Below are 15,670 nucleotides of genomic sequence, written 5' to 3' on the forward strand. Positions count from 1 at the left end.
CTGACGGCAGCGAAGGGTCGGATGGTACATGTGAGGCGTCACTTTTTGTGCCAAAAGGAGGAAAACCAAGACTTATGTTTGTATTTGCTTGATTTTCCGTAAAGAAGCGGCAGAGGAGTGAACAGGAAGCCGGGGAGGGGCCTTCCCAGGGTGCGGTCCCTGTGCGTCCGGTGACCGTCTCCCAGGCAGACAGCGAGTGCGCCGTCTGGGGTGTTTGCTAGGTGCTGCTGGTGCTTCTGCTGCCCGGCCCGGGGGGCCTCACTCCGACACCTGCCCAGCGCCCGGGTTACCGTTTCAAACGGACGGCAGAGCCTTGCCGGTCTAGAACATGCCAGACGTGAGTACGTGAGGCCGTGTTAACAGGTGCGAACAGGGGCCAGCCGCAGGGCCCATCGCAATGGCAGGGCTCAGCCTGGGGCGTGTTGGACCCGCGCACCGGGGCGCGCGAGTTCCCTGCTCCGTCTCTGTGCGCGCGGTGGGGCGGGGGGCTCCGCACTCGAGTTCTGGCGGATTTTTATTTATCTTCTTCTAAGCACTTTATAGCTAGTGTTGCTGATGAAGGCTTTTTTCTCGTATGTTTTTCTAAGTTGTTGCTGCCGGCGTATATGAAACCTCGCGAGTCTTTGAGAGGTGAAGTCAAGCCAGCCACATCACGGAGCTCCCTTGTGGGTTCTGACGGGTGGGCCGTGGGGTTTGTCCTGGTGCCGAGGGGAGCGCACGCTGGCCGGTGGGCGGAAGCCGTGCGGAGGCGGTGGGTTTAGGAGGGTTCCCTGACCACTGCCCCGAGGGCCTCTTGGCCTGAAGGGGCACCGGCTTGCTCCTTTTGGCACTCCCCGTCTTACGGTAGAATGTCCTTGGCGGACCGGGGGTTGGGGGGACCCTGGGAGGACAGCCTGGCGAGCCTGTCTGGCCTACTGTAAGCAGTGTGTGCCTTTCGTGGTTTACTGGGACACTCTGTAAAACCCAGCGCTGCTTCTGGGTTTTATCGAATGAGTTCTCAGCATTTTTGGGATCCATATACAGGTTTTCTCTTTTAACCTATCAGTGAGGCAAAACCATATTAATAGAGGTCCTGGGGGCCCCTCCCCCTGGCCCAGCGAGAGACCACTCCCTTCTCTCCCCCACAGCGAGGCCTGGGGGTCCGGGTCTGGGCTTTGCTGATGCCGAGACAGCCGCCTGGGGCCACCCAGTCAAGTGTCTGCATTAGCGTGCTTCTCCCTGTTGGGAGGGACTGGCAGAAGGGTGCGGGCGGTGGGACGCAGGCCCGGGTCTACCACACTGCAGGGGAGCAAGGGAGCCCAGGCTGGGGGGCAGCAGCGGGGCCCGGCGGGACCCGGTGGGTGCACGGCGGTCTTCCGGGGGCTGCCAGGACAAGCCTGCTGAGAAGGGTGGTGGTCAGGCAGTGGGCGGGAGGGTGAGGATGGGTTTGAGAGGTCGTTGGGAGAGAACGGCCGAGCAGGGGGTGTGGGGGCCGGAACCAGGATCCCCCACCAGAGTCTCTGGCAGGTGCCTGGTAACAGCGCTGTTCTGGAAGGGGGCTGCACAGAGAGAGCTGGCCGGGGCCCGAAGGGGTGACCGCGGCACCGTCTTGCCCAGCACCTGCAGGAGCCCCGGCGGGCACCTGGCCCGGTGGTGTCGTGGACCTAGACCTCCAGGAGCCGCCCAGGGTGGCTGGTGTGGCCGAGTTCCTGCCATCATCACCCAGCAAGGCGTGGCCTCCCAGGCAGGAGGCTTTTCTCCTGCCCAGGCCCCACAGCTTCCCGAGGTGGAGGTGGACTCTCGGCTGTGACCGGGGGGCGATGTGGCCCCCGTGCTCCTGCCACAGACACAGTCTGTGGGGTCTCACCGGGTCAGGTCTTCCCTGATCGTCCCACGATTGTCCCATGGCCTACAGCTGATCCCTGCGGAGGACCGACTGCTGGGAGCCCAAGCAAGGCTGGCTGCCATGGGGGTGGGGGACGGGTTTGAAGCTGGTGGGGACCATTGGGAGGAGCGCCATGCTGAGGGCAGGTAGGGTCTCGGGAGCAGCGGGAGAGAAGACGAGGGTACGTGGGGATGGGGGCAGGGATCCCTCCTTGGTCTCCGGGATTATGAAGAGGGCTTTGCCCCAGAGGGGCTGGAAAGGAGGGAGGGCCTGGTTGTGGTGCTATGACGCAGGTTCCGGGGACACCGAGGGCACGAGCTGGCTCCTGGAATTTGCAGAAAGCTTCAAGATGGTTTGGCATGTCCAAAGTCTGAGTGCCTGGCCCAGGGGACCTGATAAGGCCCTAGCAGGCATGAGAGAGCCACGCTGCTGGGTCAGACCATTTGCCCTCCTGAGGATCCGGAGAGGAAGCCTCGTGGGCCGTGCGGCCGGTAAAAGCTGAGGTTGTCGGGTGGGCCGCCTTCCGTTCTCACAGGCTGGACCTGGGAACCTGCTTTCTTTCGTCCTCACAGGTGGTCCGTATCTCCTGCCTCCAGGCCCTTGTCCAAGGTAGTTTGAGGGAGCTCCCTAGCTTGGTGAACCCCGGGACAGCTGTCTCCAGCTCTTCCTCCCCTGCCCCTGCTGTCTCCACATTCTTTGGGGCTGGCCAGACCCTCCTCTCTTGCCTCTGGGCCTTTGCCTTCCAGGGCCAGGATACTGGCTGAGGAGGTCGCTGGGTGGCCCGGACCGGTGGATACCTCCTGCAGGGAGTGAGTGGCCGTGGCTTCGAGGTCGGGGAAGCCACTGGCACGAAGGACCGGACGGTCACTCTGACCGCGAGGCTGTGGGGTGGGGAAGGGTGGGCCATCGGAGCGCACCTGGATCCGGCCTTTTGACCCGGCCGTCTAGCTGGAGTTGGCAGAGTCAAGCACCGCGAGGTGGAGGCTGGAGGAAGGGGGTGGGGCGCGGCGGGAGCTCCCGTCTGGGCGGCCTGGCCTTGGGCATTGATCAGCCGAAGCCCCGCCCCGAGCTGACAAGCCCCGCCCCAGGCCTCCCGGCTCCTCCCCCAGGCTGCGGCTCTGGCCCCGGCAGTGAGTTGCGGGGCTGGACTCTGCGTGGCGGCGGCACCGCCGCCGTCAGTCCCGGTGGAGACATGGACCCTTCGAGAGCTATCCAGCAGGAGATCAGCTCCCTCAAAGGTGCGGGCCGGGGACGGGGCCCGAGGCAGGAGGCGAGGGCCGGGCAGTGACCTCTATCTGGGTGCAGCCCTGCGCAGGGCCGCGGTCAAGGTCTGCTGTCCCGGGAGTAGCCTTGGGGATGGGGAGCCGGAGCCGCCGGAGACCCCGGGCCCATGCACCGCCAGGGCTCCACCTGGCCGGGGTCTGCCCTGGTCTGGCCGGGGGCTACTCTCGCTGCAGCCCTGCGGTGAGTGTCGGGGGGGCGGGGCGGGCTGCTGCAGCGACGGGGGCGGGTCGGAGGTGAGAGCTGGCCTTTGCGGCGGGTCCGCCCCTTTTCTTCCCGGCCTCTGCGGAGCTCCCGCCCCGCCTGCGGCCCTCCCAGCCTCCCTACCGCTTTGCAGCCCTGCAGCTCGGCGTCCGAGGGGACTGGCCAGGGCAGTGGGTATCACTGTGGGGAGGCGCCAGGAGGGCTGGCCCCGGGCAAGTCCACACTGCGGCTCTTTGTTCTGGGGTGGGGAGGCTGGGGGCTGCCCGAGGGTTCCGACTGGTTGCCCTGGAAACCTGGAGGGCCCCGGAGGACCCTGGAGTGTGAGGGTAGAGGCTGTCCTGGGTCCCCCCCTCCACAAAGCCCCCCCCCCGCCCTGGCCCTCCCAGTGCCGAATCAGCGACTCCGGCTGCGGTTCTGCAGCGTGGGGGCGGGGCAGAAAAGGGCATCCTTCCAGCCCTGGGACTTTGGGGGGGGCGCCCCCACCCTGGCACGGAGAGTGACGGGGCGGGGGGTGTGCGCGAGCAGACGGAGCTGCCGGGAACAGCTTGCCCCAGGCTCCTACCTGCCCCTCCCCTCATCCGCCGAGGGCGCCCGGGCTGGTGGGAGGGAGGGGGGAATTCCCTAAAGTGCCCCGCCCCCTCTCTGCGGTTCCCCAAGTTGCTGCCGTCGCGGGGGCGGGCCCCTGTAGGAGACACCTTAGGTCCAAGAGTTTGGGAGGTCTTGAGGGTGGCTTGGAGTCATTTTGCGGGGCATCGGTTGGCTTGGGGATTTGGGGGGAGTAGGTCGGGACATCATGCCAGGAACACGGCCTGGATGAAGGGGGTAGGCATGGGCGGGAGACCAGAAAGTGAGGAAAGGGCTGTGGGTGGGCAGGGGGGAGCGCGGGAGGCCTGGGGCGGGGCCCGACCGGGAGAGTGGGCGTCTCTGCACGCGGGGTTGGGCCGGGCCTGCCTGAGTGCGGTCCTGAGCCGCGGCCCGGGAGGCGGGGAGGCCGTAGGGGCGTGGACGCCGGCCACTCGCGCGCAGGCGGTGCGTCCTCCCGGAGCCGGTCTCCCTGCGGCTGGGCCCGCCTGGCTGCCCGCCTGGCTGCAGGGGACCGGCGGGGGCGGAGGGCGGGGCCGTGGGGACAGTTGGCTGGACCTTCCGCTTCAGCGCCGCGCCCGCCAGCCCGGGCGCACGCGTGTGTCTCCCGAGTGCGCGCGCGCGTGACGGCGTGTGTGCGCGTGCGTGCGCGTGTGTTCCGGGCGCTGTTTGGGGCTGGCGCTGCGGTGCCATGGCAACGGCCCGTACACCCGCCCCCGCCCGCTGCCCGTTGGCCGCCTGCCCGCGGGCGCCTCCCACCTCGGGATCCCCCACCCCCGCCTCATTTGCCCTATTTATAATCAGTTCCCGCGTTCGCTGCGCCTGGTGGGAAAGGGTGTGTCGGCCTGGGGGGAGGGGGAGAGACAGGTCTGGGGGCGGGTGCGTGCAGCACAGTGCGCGACAGTGGGGGCTCGGGCGGAATGGGGGAGGCACGGGAGGTCCACGGTTAGAGCCCCCGCTGTGGGAGCCTGGAAGTGACTCATGGGTGCGGCCCGCCGGGCTCCAGGGCCCCCCGTGGAACCCGCCGACGATTGTGGACCCTGCTGGGGCCCCTGACCCTCTGCCAGTGCGGCGCTCCTCTCCCCTGCGTCTGCCCCCCCACCAATACACAGGCGGCCACGTGGCCACCAGGGCAGGGTGTCCATGCAGCAGTAGGGGCACCAGGCCTGCCTGGGCCGGTGGGGACTTGGTAACTGATTTTCTGTGGCTTCCAGCAGCTGGCCTGGGGGTTGGGGTGGATGAAGGCCTGCCCAGAGCCCCCTACTCTGCTCGCTGCTCTGAGTGTTTGGGGGTCCTAGCAGGCTCTGTTCCTGCGTCCCCGTTGAGCTGGCTTGGCAAGGGAAGTGTTAAATAGAGTGTCCCGGGCCTGGCATTTGGAGGTGGGGGCTCTGCCCCTTTGCCCCTTTGACGGACAGCAGCCAGTGGTGGCGGCTACCCGCCTGGCCATGTGCTACAGCAGCTGCTGTTTCCGTCCTGCCTCAGGCCTCTGCTCCCCAAGATCCCGGACCCCAGCCCTCGCCTCAGACCTCAAGTGCCCCCGCCCCCAGGAGCAGACAGCCCAGCACCCCACTGTCAGATCCTGTAATTCCACTTAACCCTGAGACCACAACCCTGAGCTGGGTCCCCAGCCTGAGGACCCCTCCTGTCCTCTCTGCTCCCTGCTTCCCTGCTGCCCATTCTGCCACCTTTTCGGCTTCTTGGTCCGTGGCTGCTCCCGGACACACACACACACACACCCCGGTCTTAGGATCCTTGAAGGAAGTGTTTAGAAACTGATGTAATTCCTGACGTTGGAGCTGTGGGGCCCGGGAAGGGAGGGGGGCTGTTGGGGTGCCCGCGCGGCAAGGTGCCCCCCACTCTGCGAGGGGCCCCTGCTGGCTCTGGGTGGGAGGGGCCGCCGGTGCTGCTGAGTCAGAGGGGGCCGGCCTGGGCGGGAGGGCGGGCGGAGGCTCGCGCAGGCGGCGGGCAGGCGACAGTGCCGGCAGAGTCTCTGGGAGCCAGAGAGCCCGGCGCGAGAGTCCCCAGCCCCGGAGCCCGCGCCCTCGCGCTCAGTGCGGTGCCGGGCGCCGGTGTCTCGGCCCTGCTGCGGGGGCCTCCTGGGCCTCCTGGACCTCCTTGGCCTCCTCCCCGGCCCCGCCCGGCCTCCGGGCCCTGGCAGCCATGGTGGCCGGCATGCTCATGCCGCTGGACCAGCTGCGGGCCATTTATGAGGTGCTCTTCCGCGAGGGCGTGATGGTGGCCAAGAAGGACCGGCGACCCCGCAGCCTGCACCCTCACGTCCCCGGCGTCAGCAACCTGCAGGTCATGCGCGCCATGGCCTCCCTGCGGGCCCGCGGCCTGGTGCGGGAGACCTTCGCCTGGCGCCACTTTTACTGGTACCTCACGAATGAGGGCATGGCCCACCTGCGCCAGTACCTGCACCTGCCGCCGGAGATCGTGCCCGCCTCCCTGCAGCGCGTGCGCCGCCCGGTCGCCATGGTGATGCCCGCGCGCCGCACCCCCCACGTGCAGTCTGTGCAGGGTCCCCTGGGCTGCCCGCCAAAGTGGGGTCCGCAGCCAGCGGAGGACCCTGCCCGTGAGGAGCGGCGAGTCTACCGTCGGAAGGAGCCCGCGGAGGAGCCGGCTGAGGCCCCTGTGCGGCCCGCTGCTGCCCCAGGGAACCTGGGGAGGCCTGGTCCGGAGCCGGCGCCAGCCACAGGTCAGCGGCATCCGGGCCCCAGCTGTGGGGGACGGGAACGGGGTGCCCGGGCACCGGCCCGGTGGGCTGGGGTGGGCAGCACACGTGTGGGAACGTCGCTCACGCCGGCAGGTGGTGCTCTGTCTGCCCGTGGTGCCGGCCTCTCAGCCGCTGGACCCACGTGGCTGCTCCTTGCGGCTTGAGGACCTTGGGGTGGGCAGGCCATGGAGGAGCACTTGGGCCGCTGCCAGGCCAGCCCCAGGCTCCCCCTGGGGCTAGGGGTGGGGCTTGCGGGCCTGGACTGGCAGGCCCAGCTGTTCTGCACAGCCCTGCCCCACGCCCGCGGGTGTCCGTCCCCGGCCCTGCCTTTGGCCTGAGCCTTCCCTGCGGCCTGGCTGCCCCTAGGCCCTCTCTGGGCGAGGCTGTGGAGCGCAGAGGACGTGCCAGAACGGGATGGGGTGGGGGCTCTCTAGTAGCGTGGCCCGGGCCAACTGTCTGACCTTTCTGAGCCTCGGTCTGTCCAGGGCGGGTGACATCTACCCCCACGGTTTTGTGGCTCATATGGTTTTGTGATGTGGTACTGTGACTGGGAGCGTGGCTGGCATGGGGTTGGGGAGGGCCCAGGGGGTAGCCCGGGGTTGGGGGGAGAAGAGCAGACCAGAGGCCAGGGTGTGGTGGGCACTGGGCCCCGTCCTGGGTCTGGGCCGACGGTGGACGGGGCTCCAGAAGTTGGATCAGGTCCTGTGGTCCCAGGGGTTGCCAGGGACCCTTCACAGTGTCCTCCCTCCGTGGCATCTGTCCCCAAGCAGCTGTGCTGGCAAGACCCAGGTGTCCCATTAGCTTGAGGCTCACACATGTGCTTTCCCAGCCCCCTGGCCTTGGTGCTGACTTGGGGTGGCCCTGGTGCCCCAGCAGAGGTCAGGCTTGGCTGCCGCTTCCGTCTTTGTGTCTTGTCACCTGGGGAGGAACGGGGTCTCTAAGGGTCTGGGAAGGGGGCCTGCCAGGAGGCCGGCTGGGTGGGCAGGAGTCTGCCGGGTGAATAGGGGTCAAGTTCTATTCGAGTTCTGGTGTGGTCTCGTTGGCCTCGTGAGGGCTGGGAGCCCATCTGGGAGGATCAGTGAGGTTGTCAGCTAGAGGAATGTTCTCGGGTGCTCCCCGTGGCCGTGGAAAAGTTGCGTGGCATCTTCCAACTCCTCTGTCACTGGGGTGACAGTGTCTCCCACAAGGGGACAGTGCGTGCTTGGCTGGGTGTTTGATTAGCACTGACTGGCATCCAGTGGCCAAGTTCCAGACCCGGGGAACCTCCGACCCTTGCCACCGGCACTCCAGCCCTCTCCCTCTCCGGAGTCATGCGTGTGGTGAGCATGAGCTCCTCTTTCCTCTTCTCTTCTTCCTTCCTTGTCTGTGGCCAGGCTGGGCGGCTGGGCGGGCATATGGTCGTAGGGCCAGGATGGGGGACTGGGTGTGGCTGCAGCGGGCAGAGTGGAGGGCGCCCCCAGCCCCGACGGAGGTGACTCAGTGTTCCTCCCAGCCGCAGCCACAGGCGGCCGCTCAGAGTTTCCAACAGGAAATGAGCTCCAGCTCCAGGCTGAGTCAGGCCTGCGGGTGTGGGCTTCCCAAGGGTCGAGCGTGGACCTGAGGACCCCCCTTGCTGGGGGCATCTTGGGCATGCTGGCTGCTGGCTGCGGTGTGGGCACGTCCTCGTCTCTGGGGTCGCACATAGAGTCAGTGACTTTTCAGAGAGACCCCTTTCTCCCTCGGCTCTGTGCTCTCCGTTAGGGTGAGGCCCACCGTGTGATCCCTGGAATGGCCTCGGTCAGTGGGTCACCCCTGCCTGTCCAGCCTTGGCCAGGGAGCTCGGACGCCGTGAGGCAGTCACACGCGCCTGCTCCAGCCCCGCCGGCGAGCCCTGATGTGTGTGGGCCGTCTTGCTGGGTCAGCCGCATTCCGGCCAGACCCAGACCAAGCCCCCGGCCAGGGAAGCCCCCAGCACCTGGGGAGGGACGGAGAGCAGGGGTGGGCGACAGGGAGCCAGGGTTAGAAGCCGTCGGGGGGGGGGGACCCCCTGAGGAGGTGCTCTGAGCTGAACCTGACCGTTGAGCAGCACCAGCCCCACCCAGAGTTGGGGGGGCCGCGAGGGTAGGGGGTGCTGGGAGGACACGGCCCCGGGCCCGTGGCTGTGGCAGGAGCTGGGGTTTACTTCTGTGGTGGGAAGCCGAGGCCAGGGCATTTGTGTAGGAATTTCTTCTAGGTTTCCAGCAGTACTGCTTTGCCCGGCTCAGAACTCCAGCTGACCCGAGATGCTCCGGAAGGAAAGGGACCTGATGCTCCCAGCGCCGTTGTCATACAGCCGGTGGTCCACCCCACACCCACAGCAGGCCTTGTCTCTCCCGTGTGGTGCTTGTGTCCCCGAGGGAACCCGGGGTCCACACACGCAATGGCCGTGCTCTTCCCATGGCCATGTAGTGCCGTGTTGGCGGTGGGCGGGGGGGGGGGGACAGGTTTTGGCAACAGTCACCAGCTCCGTGTCTGTGTTGGAGTTCGTGCACCGAGCTCTCTGGAACTCGGGCGGGGCTCCAGAGCAGAATCAGATCTGCCTTTCCCGGGCCCTGATCGGCTGGGTGGGAAGATACCTGGGGGAGCACAGAGAGAGGGACGCAGGTGTGGCATTTGCCCGGGCTGGAGACCCATAGGGGCGGGAGGGGCCTTGGGGGGGAGGCAGGGGCACGCTGCTGCCGGTGGGCTGGTCAGGGCAGGCATCAAAGACCGGCGGGCCCTGCGGGCTCCACTGAGGCTCGGGGATGTCGGGCAGGCCCGTCCACTGTACCACCTGGGCTGGTCGGACCCGTTGCCCCACCGGGCTTCGGCTCTGCTGGCTCCGGCTCCGCTCACTGACTCAGGGGTGGCCATGAGGAGGAGTCACGGCTCCCAGAGCTGGGTGGGGAGCCCAGGGCCTGAGTGAGCCCTCCCTCTGCCTCCCACCCTTCCCTCCTTCCTGTCCTCCTGCCTTTCCTCCCCACTGGCTCCGTGGCCTGGCGCGTGCTCAGCCGCCATGGACAGGTACAGCATGGAGGAGCTGATTCAGCTGGGCCAAGGTAGGGCCGAGCCCCCCCGGGGGGCTGCTGCGGGCATGGGGGCTCCGGCTGGGCTGGGGCTGGGGCCCTGGGGGCGCTGGGACCGCCTGCCTTGCGGACACCAGGACACAGAGGTGCAGGACGAGCGGGTCCCCTCCGATACCTGCCTGTGGGTGTGGCTGGAGGCAGCCGGAGGTGAGAGGCCCTGTCCTAGGTGGGCGCTCGGGGACCAACCACTGCCCCGGAGGGGTCCTCTCGCTGGCCGTGGAGTTCTGGGGCTGCCGTGAGGCTCCCGCCCCAGCCACGGGCTGCAGGCCATTGTCCTTCAGAAATGAGTTTCTGAAATGGGGGATTGGCCAGTGGGAGGTTTGGGGACCGGCCCGGGCCCTCTCCTCATAGTGGCTGGTCTCCCCAGATGGACCGTGGTGCCTGTAGCCCAGTGGTCAGAGGCCGAGTGTGGTCTGCTGTGGGGTGACCGCAGGTGCCGGCCGCTGCCCGGGCCCCCAGGGGCCAGCTCCTGGCTCTCCACAGGCTCCCCGTGCCCACGGCTCAGTCAGAGCATTTGACTTCCTTCAGGGGTTCTCTGAGGTTGAAATAGAATATGGTGCTTCATGCACAGGAAATGCTACAAAATAGGATATAAATCCTTTTTAACTCTTTGTGGGCCGGGGGCCTGAAGGCCCCAGGGAGGAGAGGGTGGCACGGTGACCCCCATGTCCTGTTTGCTGGCCAGGCTGAGCTCCGGTCCTCCAGGATGTGGCTTGGGCATGCCTGCTGACAGTGACCTCTGGCGTCAGGCCTCCTGCAGACCAGAGGCTGCGGGGGCTCTAGGGTGGGGCCAGGGCGGGCATTGGGGGCAGCCTGGGGCAGGGTCCTGGGGCCCGTGCTGCAGGGCCGGCAAACCTTCCTGCGGCTGAGCCCAATTTGGGGCGCCCGGGGTGTCTGGCTGGTGCTGTGACCTTGGAGAGGCTGCTCTGTCTCTCCTGGGCCAGGTGTCGTGTGGACTGACTCGTGTGGGGCCCGCTGGGAGAAAGGGAGCCAAGCCCCCTGCGCCTGTAACCTTCCCCTAGCCTTCCCCGAGCGTAACCCCCCACTTCCTGGGCCCTGAGTGGTGGGGCGGGGCGGGGCCGGGCAGGGCTGCGTCGACTCCCACGGGTGGGAGCCCCCCCTCCCCCGCCGCCCCAAGTCTCCGTGTCAGTGCTGGGCCTTGTTCTGAGGTGGATTCCGACGCCAGGTGGCCTCTTATTATTAGAATCACGGGCAGGAGCCTGGGGCTGAGTGTCGGGTGGCGCCGCCCCCAGCAAGAACGGACTCCGGTGAGGGCCCCAGTGCCCTGCTCTGCACGTCATGTTCTAAGTCTGGACAAGTGACGGGCCCTGCTTGCTCTCCTCAGATATTTATATCCCCCCCTGCCCACCCCTCCCCTCCCCCATGGACACAGGCACTGCTGCTGACAGCGGCTCGGCTGGCCGTGCCCTCCTCCCACCGCCACCGTGGGGCTCGCGGCCGCCTCCGAGGGGTTGTGACCCTCTGCACAGTCTGCTCCCACTCCCTGTCTGCCCCGTGGGCTCCCGCTGCCGTCCCTAATGAAGATCGTGCCGGGTAGGTGGGCCGGAGGCTCTGTCTGTCCTTACTTCCCCACACACACCCTGCCCTCCCAGGCCATCACCCCAGCCCTCCCTTGGACCGTGTTTGCTGTCCCACACGGGGCTGTTGGGGTTCTGGGGGGGGTGCTTGGGTCCGCTGCAAGCCTGGGGGGCCAGAAGGGGCTGGGGTGCTGCCCCCCACCCCTGCTGGGCTCCTGGCAGCTGTCACCAAAAGGGCTTCTTGGAGGCAGAGTGGGGTGCTGGGACACTGCAGTCACCCTCCTGGGGAGGCATGGGGGGGCCATGCTGAGACTGCCCGGGCCGTGCAGGGGGCGGGGGGGGGCGGGCTGTGCGTCACTACAGGTCCCTCCTCCCGGCGGGTGTGGCTGTGGGTAAGCAGGGGTTAAGGTTCCAGCTAACCTTGAGCGTGCTAGCTCTGCGTCCGGACAGCTGAGCTGGGCGCAGCGGGAGGTGGGTGGGGAGCTCCGAGTGGCCGGGAGGGAGGAGGGAGAGGAGGCGGGCGGGAGCACAGCTGGGGCTGTGAACCAGACCAGTCCCCCGGGCGCCCGGGCGCCAGGCTGACCGAGCGGTAGGGCGGTCCGCAGGCTGGGCGGTCCCAGGTCCCGGGGCAACCCCCCCCCCCCACACCCGTCTTCCAAGCAGGGAAGGGAGGGGTCTACCGGGTCTCTGGCAGCCGCTCCCGAGGGCAGCTCCGCCTGCTGCGCCCACAGCGGTGCAGCCCCAGAGCCATGGAGCCCTCGGGCAGCCTGTTTCCCTCCCTGGTGGTCGTGGGCCACGTCGTCACCCTGGCCGCCGTGTGGCACTGGCGCAGGGGGCGCTGGCGGGTGCAGGACGTGCAAGGTAAGCGCCTCTGGCGGCTACCACCTGGGCCTAGCTGGGGCTGCGGTTCAGGGACAGGAAGGGGAGGGAACAGGGAAATATAGCTGAGGGAGGGAGGGAGGCGGCCCTCACCCCGCCCCGCCTCCAGCCGGCCAGGGGCGGTGGCTGCTGACTACGAAGGAGGCGCTCCTGTACTGCTCCTGGCCCTGCTCTAGAGCCGGCACCCCCAAACTCCTCTGCACCCACCTGCCCAGGCTGGGGCTCTAGGGTGCGGGAGCCACTGAACCCCAGCCCCACCCCAGGGAAACGGGCAGGGTCTCCAGTGCAGGGCCCGCGCACAGTTGGGCGCGGAGCTCCCCTCCCCTGTCTCCGATCCTGCGCTCCTTTGCCAGGAAGGCAAGGACACAGGAACCCGGGCTGGCAGGTGTAGAGCAGGTGCAGGGCTGCCGTCCTGGGGCAGGTCTTGGGAGAGGCTTCTGCCTGGGACTGAGGTGGGGCTGGACCTGAGCACCCTCGGCCGGGCCCAGGACTGCCAGGGGGCAGGCAGCCAGGCTGCAGCTCTGCCCGACCGCCTGCGCAAAGTCACCGGCTCTGGGCGCCCGCCGATGGCAGCCAGGGACTGCCCAGCAGGGATGGGGTGGGGCCTGCCTCCTCCTGTGAATGGGGCGGGGTGGGGATTGGGCTTGGGGCCTGAGGGGTTGCCCTCCTGGATTTGGAGCTGTGTCTGGTCTGTGCCTGGCTGCACCTGGCGGGGAGGGGCTCCCAGTTTGGGTGCCAGGCCCGCCGGACCTGAGGTCTGAGTCAGGATGGGGCTTCTAGGCGTGGCTTTGGGGACCGGGGAGCCGCGAGTGACTCAGCTGCGGGCGTTTAATACAGTGCCTGGGGCCGGCGCTTCTCCCCCGCAGACTTGATCTTTCCTCCTTTCCTCCGCCCACTGTGTCCCCTGTCCCCACGGGGGGAGGGGCTCCTGCTCCGTTGCTGTCGTGGGCTGCCCTGCAGCGCCCCTCGGTTCTGCTCTTGGCAGTGCGCAGCCCCCTGCTCCCGGCGCCGTCCCCAAGCGCCAGCCTCTGGGAGCGTCAGTCCGTGGGCGTCAGTCGAGGGGAGTTTCCCGGCGCCTCGGCGTCCCCCGAGGCTCCGCTCCGCGGGAACCTGGGCATCCCGCGAGTTCCCACGCCCCTTTGTTCTGTCGGGCAGCCTCCCTGCGCCGCCAGCGCCCCGGGCCCAGCGGGGTCCTCTCCTTCCAAGTAGGGGCGCGGCTTTCCGGCGCGCGCTGGGCGGGGCGCCCCGCCCGGGGCAGGTTCCTCGGGTCTGGGCCGGGCGCCCGCTGCCGGCGGCCTCGCGGCGCGGGCTGGGGAGCAGAGGCTGCGCGCGGTCCTCCTCGCTCGCGGACCCCAGGGCGCCCGGGCTATGGCTGCGGCGGGCACAGGGCGGGCGGGCGGCGCCTTCGCCGTGCGGGAGGTCGTGCTGGAACGGCCGCGCTGGCTGGACGGGGGCTGCGAGCGGGCCCGCAGGGGCTACCTCTACGGGCAGCTGTGCTGCGTAGGTGCGTGCGGCCGCGGGGCGGCGGGCGGGGGGCACGGTCTCCGGGGAGCCGCGGGCTCCGGGAAGGGGCGGAGCACGCGCCCCAGGTGCAGCCCCGCCCCCCGCTGCGGAAACACCTGGGGAGGAAGGCGGCGAGCTCGGTCCCCTCCGGCCCGTCTGTTGCGTAGCTGGAGGCCGGGGTTGGGAAGGTGGGCGGGGCCGGCCTGGCCTTGGGCCGCGGTTTCCTTCTGCGGGAAGGTGCCACGGCACCAGGCCCTGGGCAGTCGGGACGCCGGGGGAGGGCGGGAGGGAGGCGCGGCGGCGGCACTCCAGGCCCTCTGCGGCCTTGGGGCTCTCCTCGGCCAGCGCGCTACGCTCCGTCCGGAGGTTTCCCGTCCCCGAAGCGTCTTCATTAGCTGTGGGATCTCCCGCCTGAGTTTCCACATCTGTACAAAGGGGCGATGATATCCCTGAAAGGGTCGTGGGCGGCTCCGGGGGACCCCGGCTGGCGGCAGAAAATCGGCTGTTCGGGACAGCACAAGGCGGGAGCGCCCCTGCTGGGGAGGGGCCAGCTGAGGCCGGCAGTGTTGGAGGCCGGTGTGTCTGGCTGAGGGCACGCAGGCCGAGCCATCCTGGGAAGGCTTGCCTCTTGGTTTGAGGGTCTGAATCTCATGGGGGAGGGTAGCCAGGGGCAGCCAGGGCTGGGAAGAAAGGGCTTCGGAGGTGGAGGGACAGGAGGAGCTCAGAGGCAGGGGAGCTTCCCTGGGGGAGCAGGTGCTGGGGCTGCTCCCCCCCCCCCCAGCATCCTTGGAGACCCCGAGTGGCAGAAACCTGGAGAAGGAGCTTGGGCTGGGGCCTGGGTGGGGGCTCACACTAGTGTCAGACTTCAGGCCCCGGCTCCTGGGTCCTGTTTGTCCCAGAATTCCCTGCTCGCACCTCTTGGCCCGTTCCCAGGGACCTTCCCCAGAATGACACCCACACCCTTGCCGGCAGGGACCCCACCTCCCAGCTCGTGCTGGACTCGCCCAGTGGCTGCTCGTTGCAGGTGCTCAGTCTTGGCTTCTGGAACTCTGGGCGGTGCTAGGGCAAGGGGTCCTCTGAAGGGGCATTTCTGCCCGCTCCAAACCTGGGGAGGGGCCAGGGGGGTGTATTGGGGGCCAGATTTGGGAGGCCTTTGGGAGCGTGGAGAGCGGATGTCTGGTGGGGTGTGGAGACTGCCTCCCCAGGCCACCTCTCTGCCCCGGGCTCTGCATGGAGGGGTGGGGAGTGTGGAGCTGGACCTCCATCCTGCGTCTGGAGCCAGGTGCAGAGCCGGGGCTCCAAGCCTGAGGGTCTGGCTGGGTCACTTAGACGTGGGGGGCTGTGGGGTGTTACCAGCTCCTCCTGGCAGGCGCCCCCTTTGCCCCGTGGTGTTTGGGCGCCCTCCCGTGGCCACAGAGGGGCAGCACGGACGGGGGTGGGGTGAGCTTTTCCCGGAACCTTGGCCGGAGGCTCCGGGTAGGGGGGGCTCCGCTCGCAGCTGGATTGCATCAAGCCAGATGCTCTCACTGGAAAATTCTTGTGGCTGTTTGGGCGGCTGGGGCAGGAGTGCCGGCCATAGGCGTGTCTGTCCAGACCTGAGGAAGCCGGGCTGCACCCGGGCACCCTTCGCTCCGCCTCCCTTTACAGCCCCGAACAGCCGCTATCTGTGAGCCCCGCCCCACGGCAAACAGCCCCCAGGTGTGGTTTCCTCTCCTGTGAGTCACTCGGGCCCCCTCCCGGACCCTGACTCATGGGTGCCCCTCCCCCCCCACTCCCCAGTGCCCCCTGCACCCCTCCTCCCCCTAACTCAGGCCGAGTTCCTGCAGATTGGGGCTAGGCGGTCCTGCCTGATGAGTCAGTGCTCAGCTATGTGCCCGCTCCTGCCCCGCCGTGTGCTGTGCCTCTGGACAGGGGGCACTGCTCCGGGATGTGCCTGGTGAGCGGCTCAGAAGGGCCCGGCCGGCACGGGACCATTGTGGCTCTTGAGCTGGGGCATCGTGGGGCCTAGCAGGGGGCGGAG

The 15,670-nt window shown here is 68.3% G+C and overlaps 1 protein-coding gene across 4 annotated transcripts in view; it reads left to right on the forward strand.

The window, feature by feature from the left end:
- Nucleotides 1–15,670, forward strand: part of PLEC (plectin) — a gene marked incomplete at its 5' end in the record, with an annotated part of 52,688 nt that overhangs the window by 12,485 nt on the left and 24,533 nt on the right. Inside the window, one exon of one of the 4 annotated variants that reach the window (XM_080800255.1) lies at nt 2,995–3,102. The exons of the other annotated variants lie outside the window; for them this stretch is intronic. Coding sequence (XP_080656381.1) covers nt 3,057–3,102 — 46 coding nt within the window. Of the gene's footprint in view, nt 1–2,994; nt 3,103–15,670 lie in introns of those variants that run through there. 4 annotated transcript variants of the gene reach the window in all.

The sequence above is a fragment of the Martes martes genome (assembly GCF_963455335.1).
Source record: "Martes martes genome assembly, chromosome: 4".
Lineage (NCBI taxonomy): Eukaryota > Metazoa > Chordata > Mammalia > Carnivora > Mustelidae > Martes > Martes martes.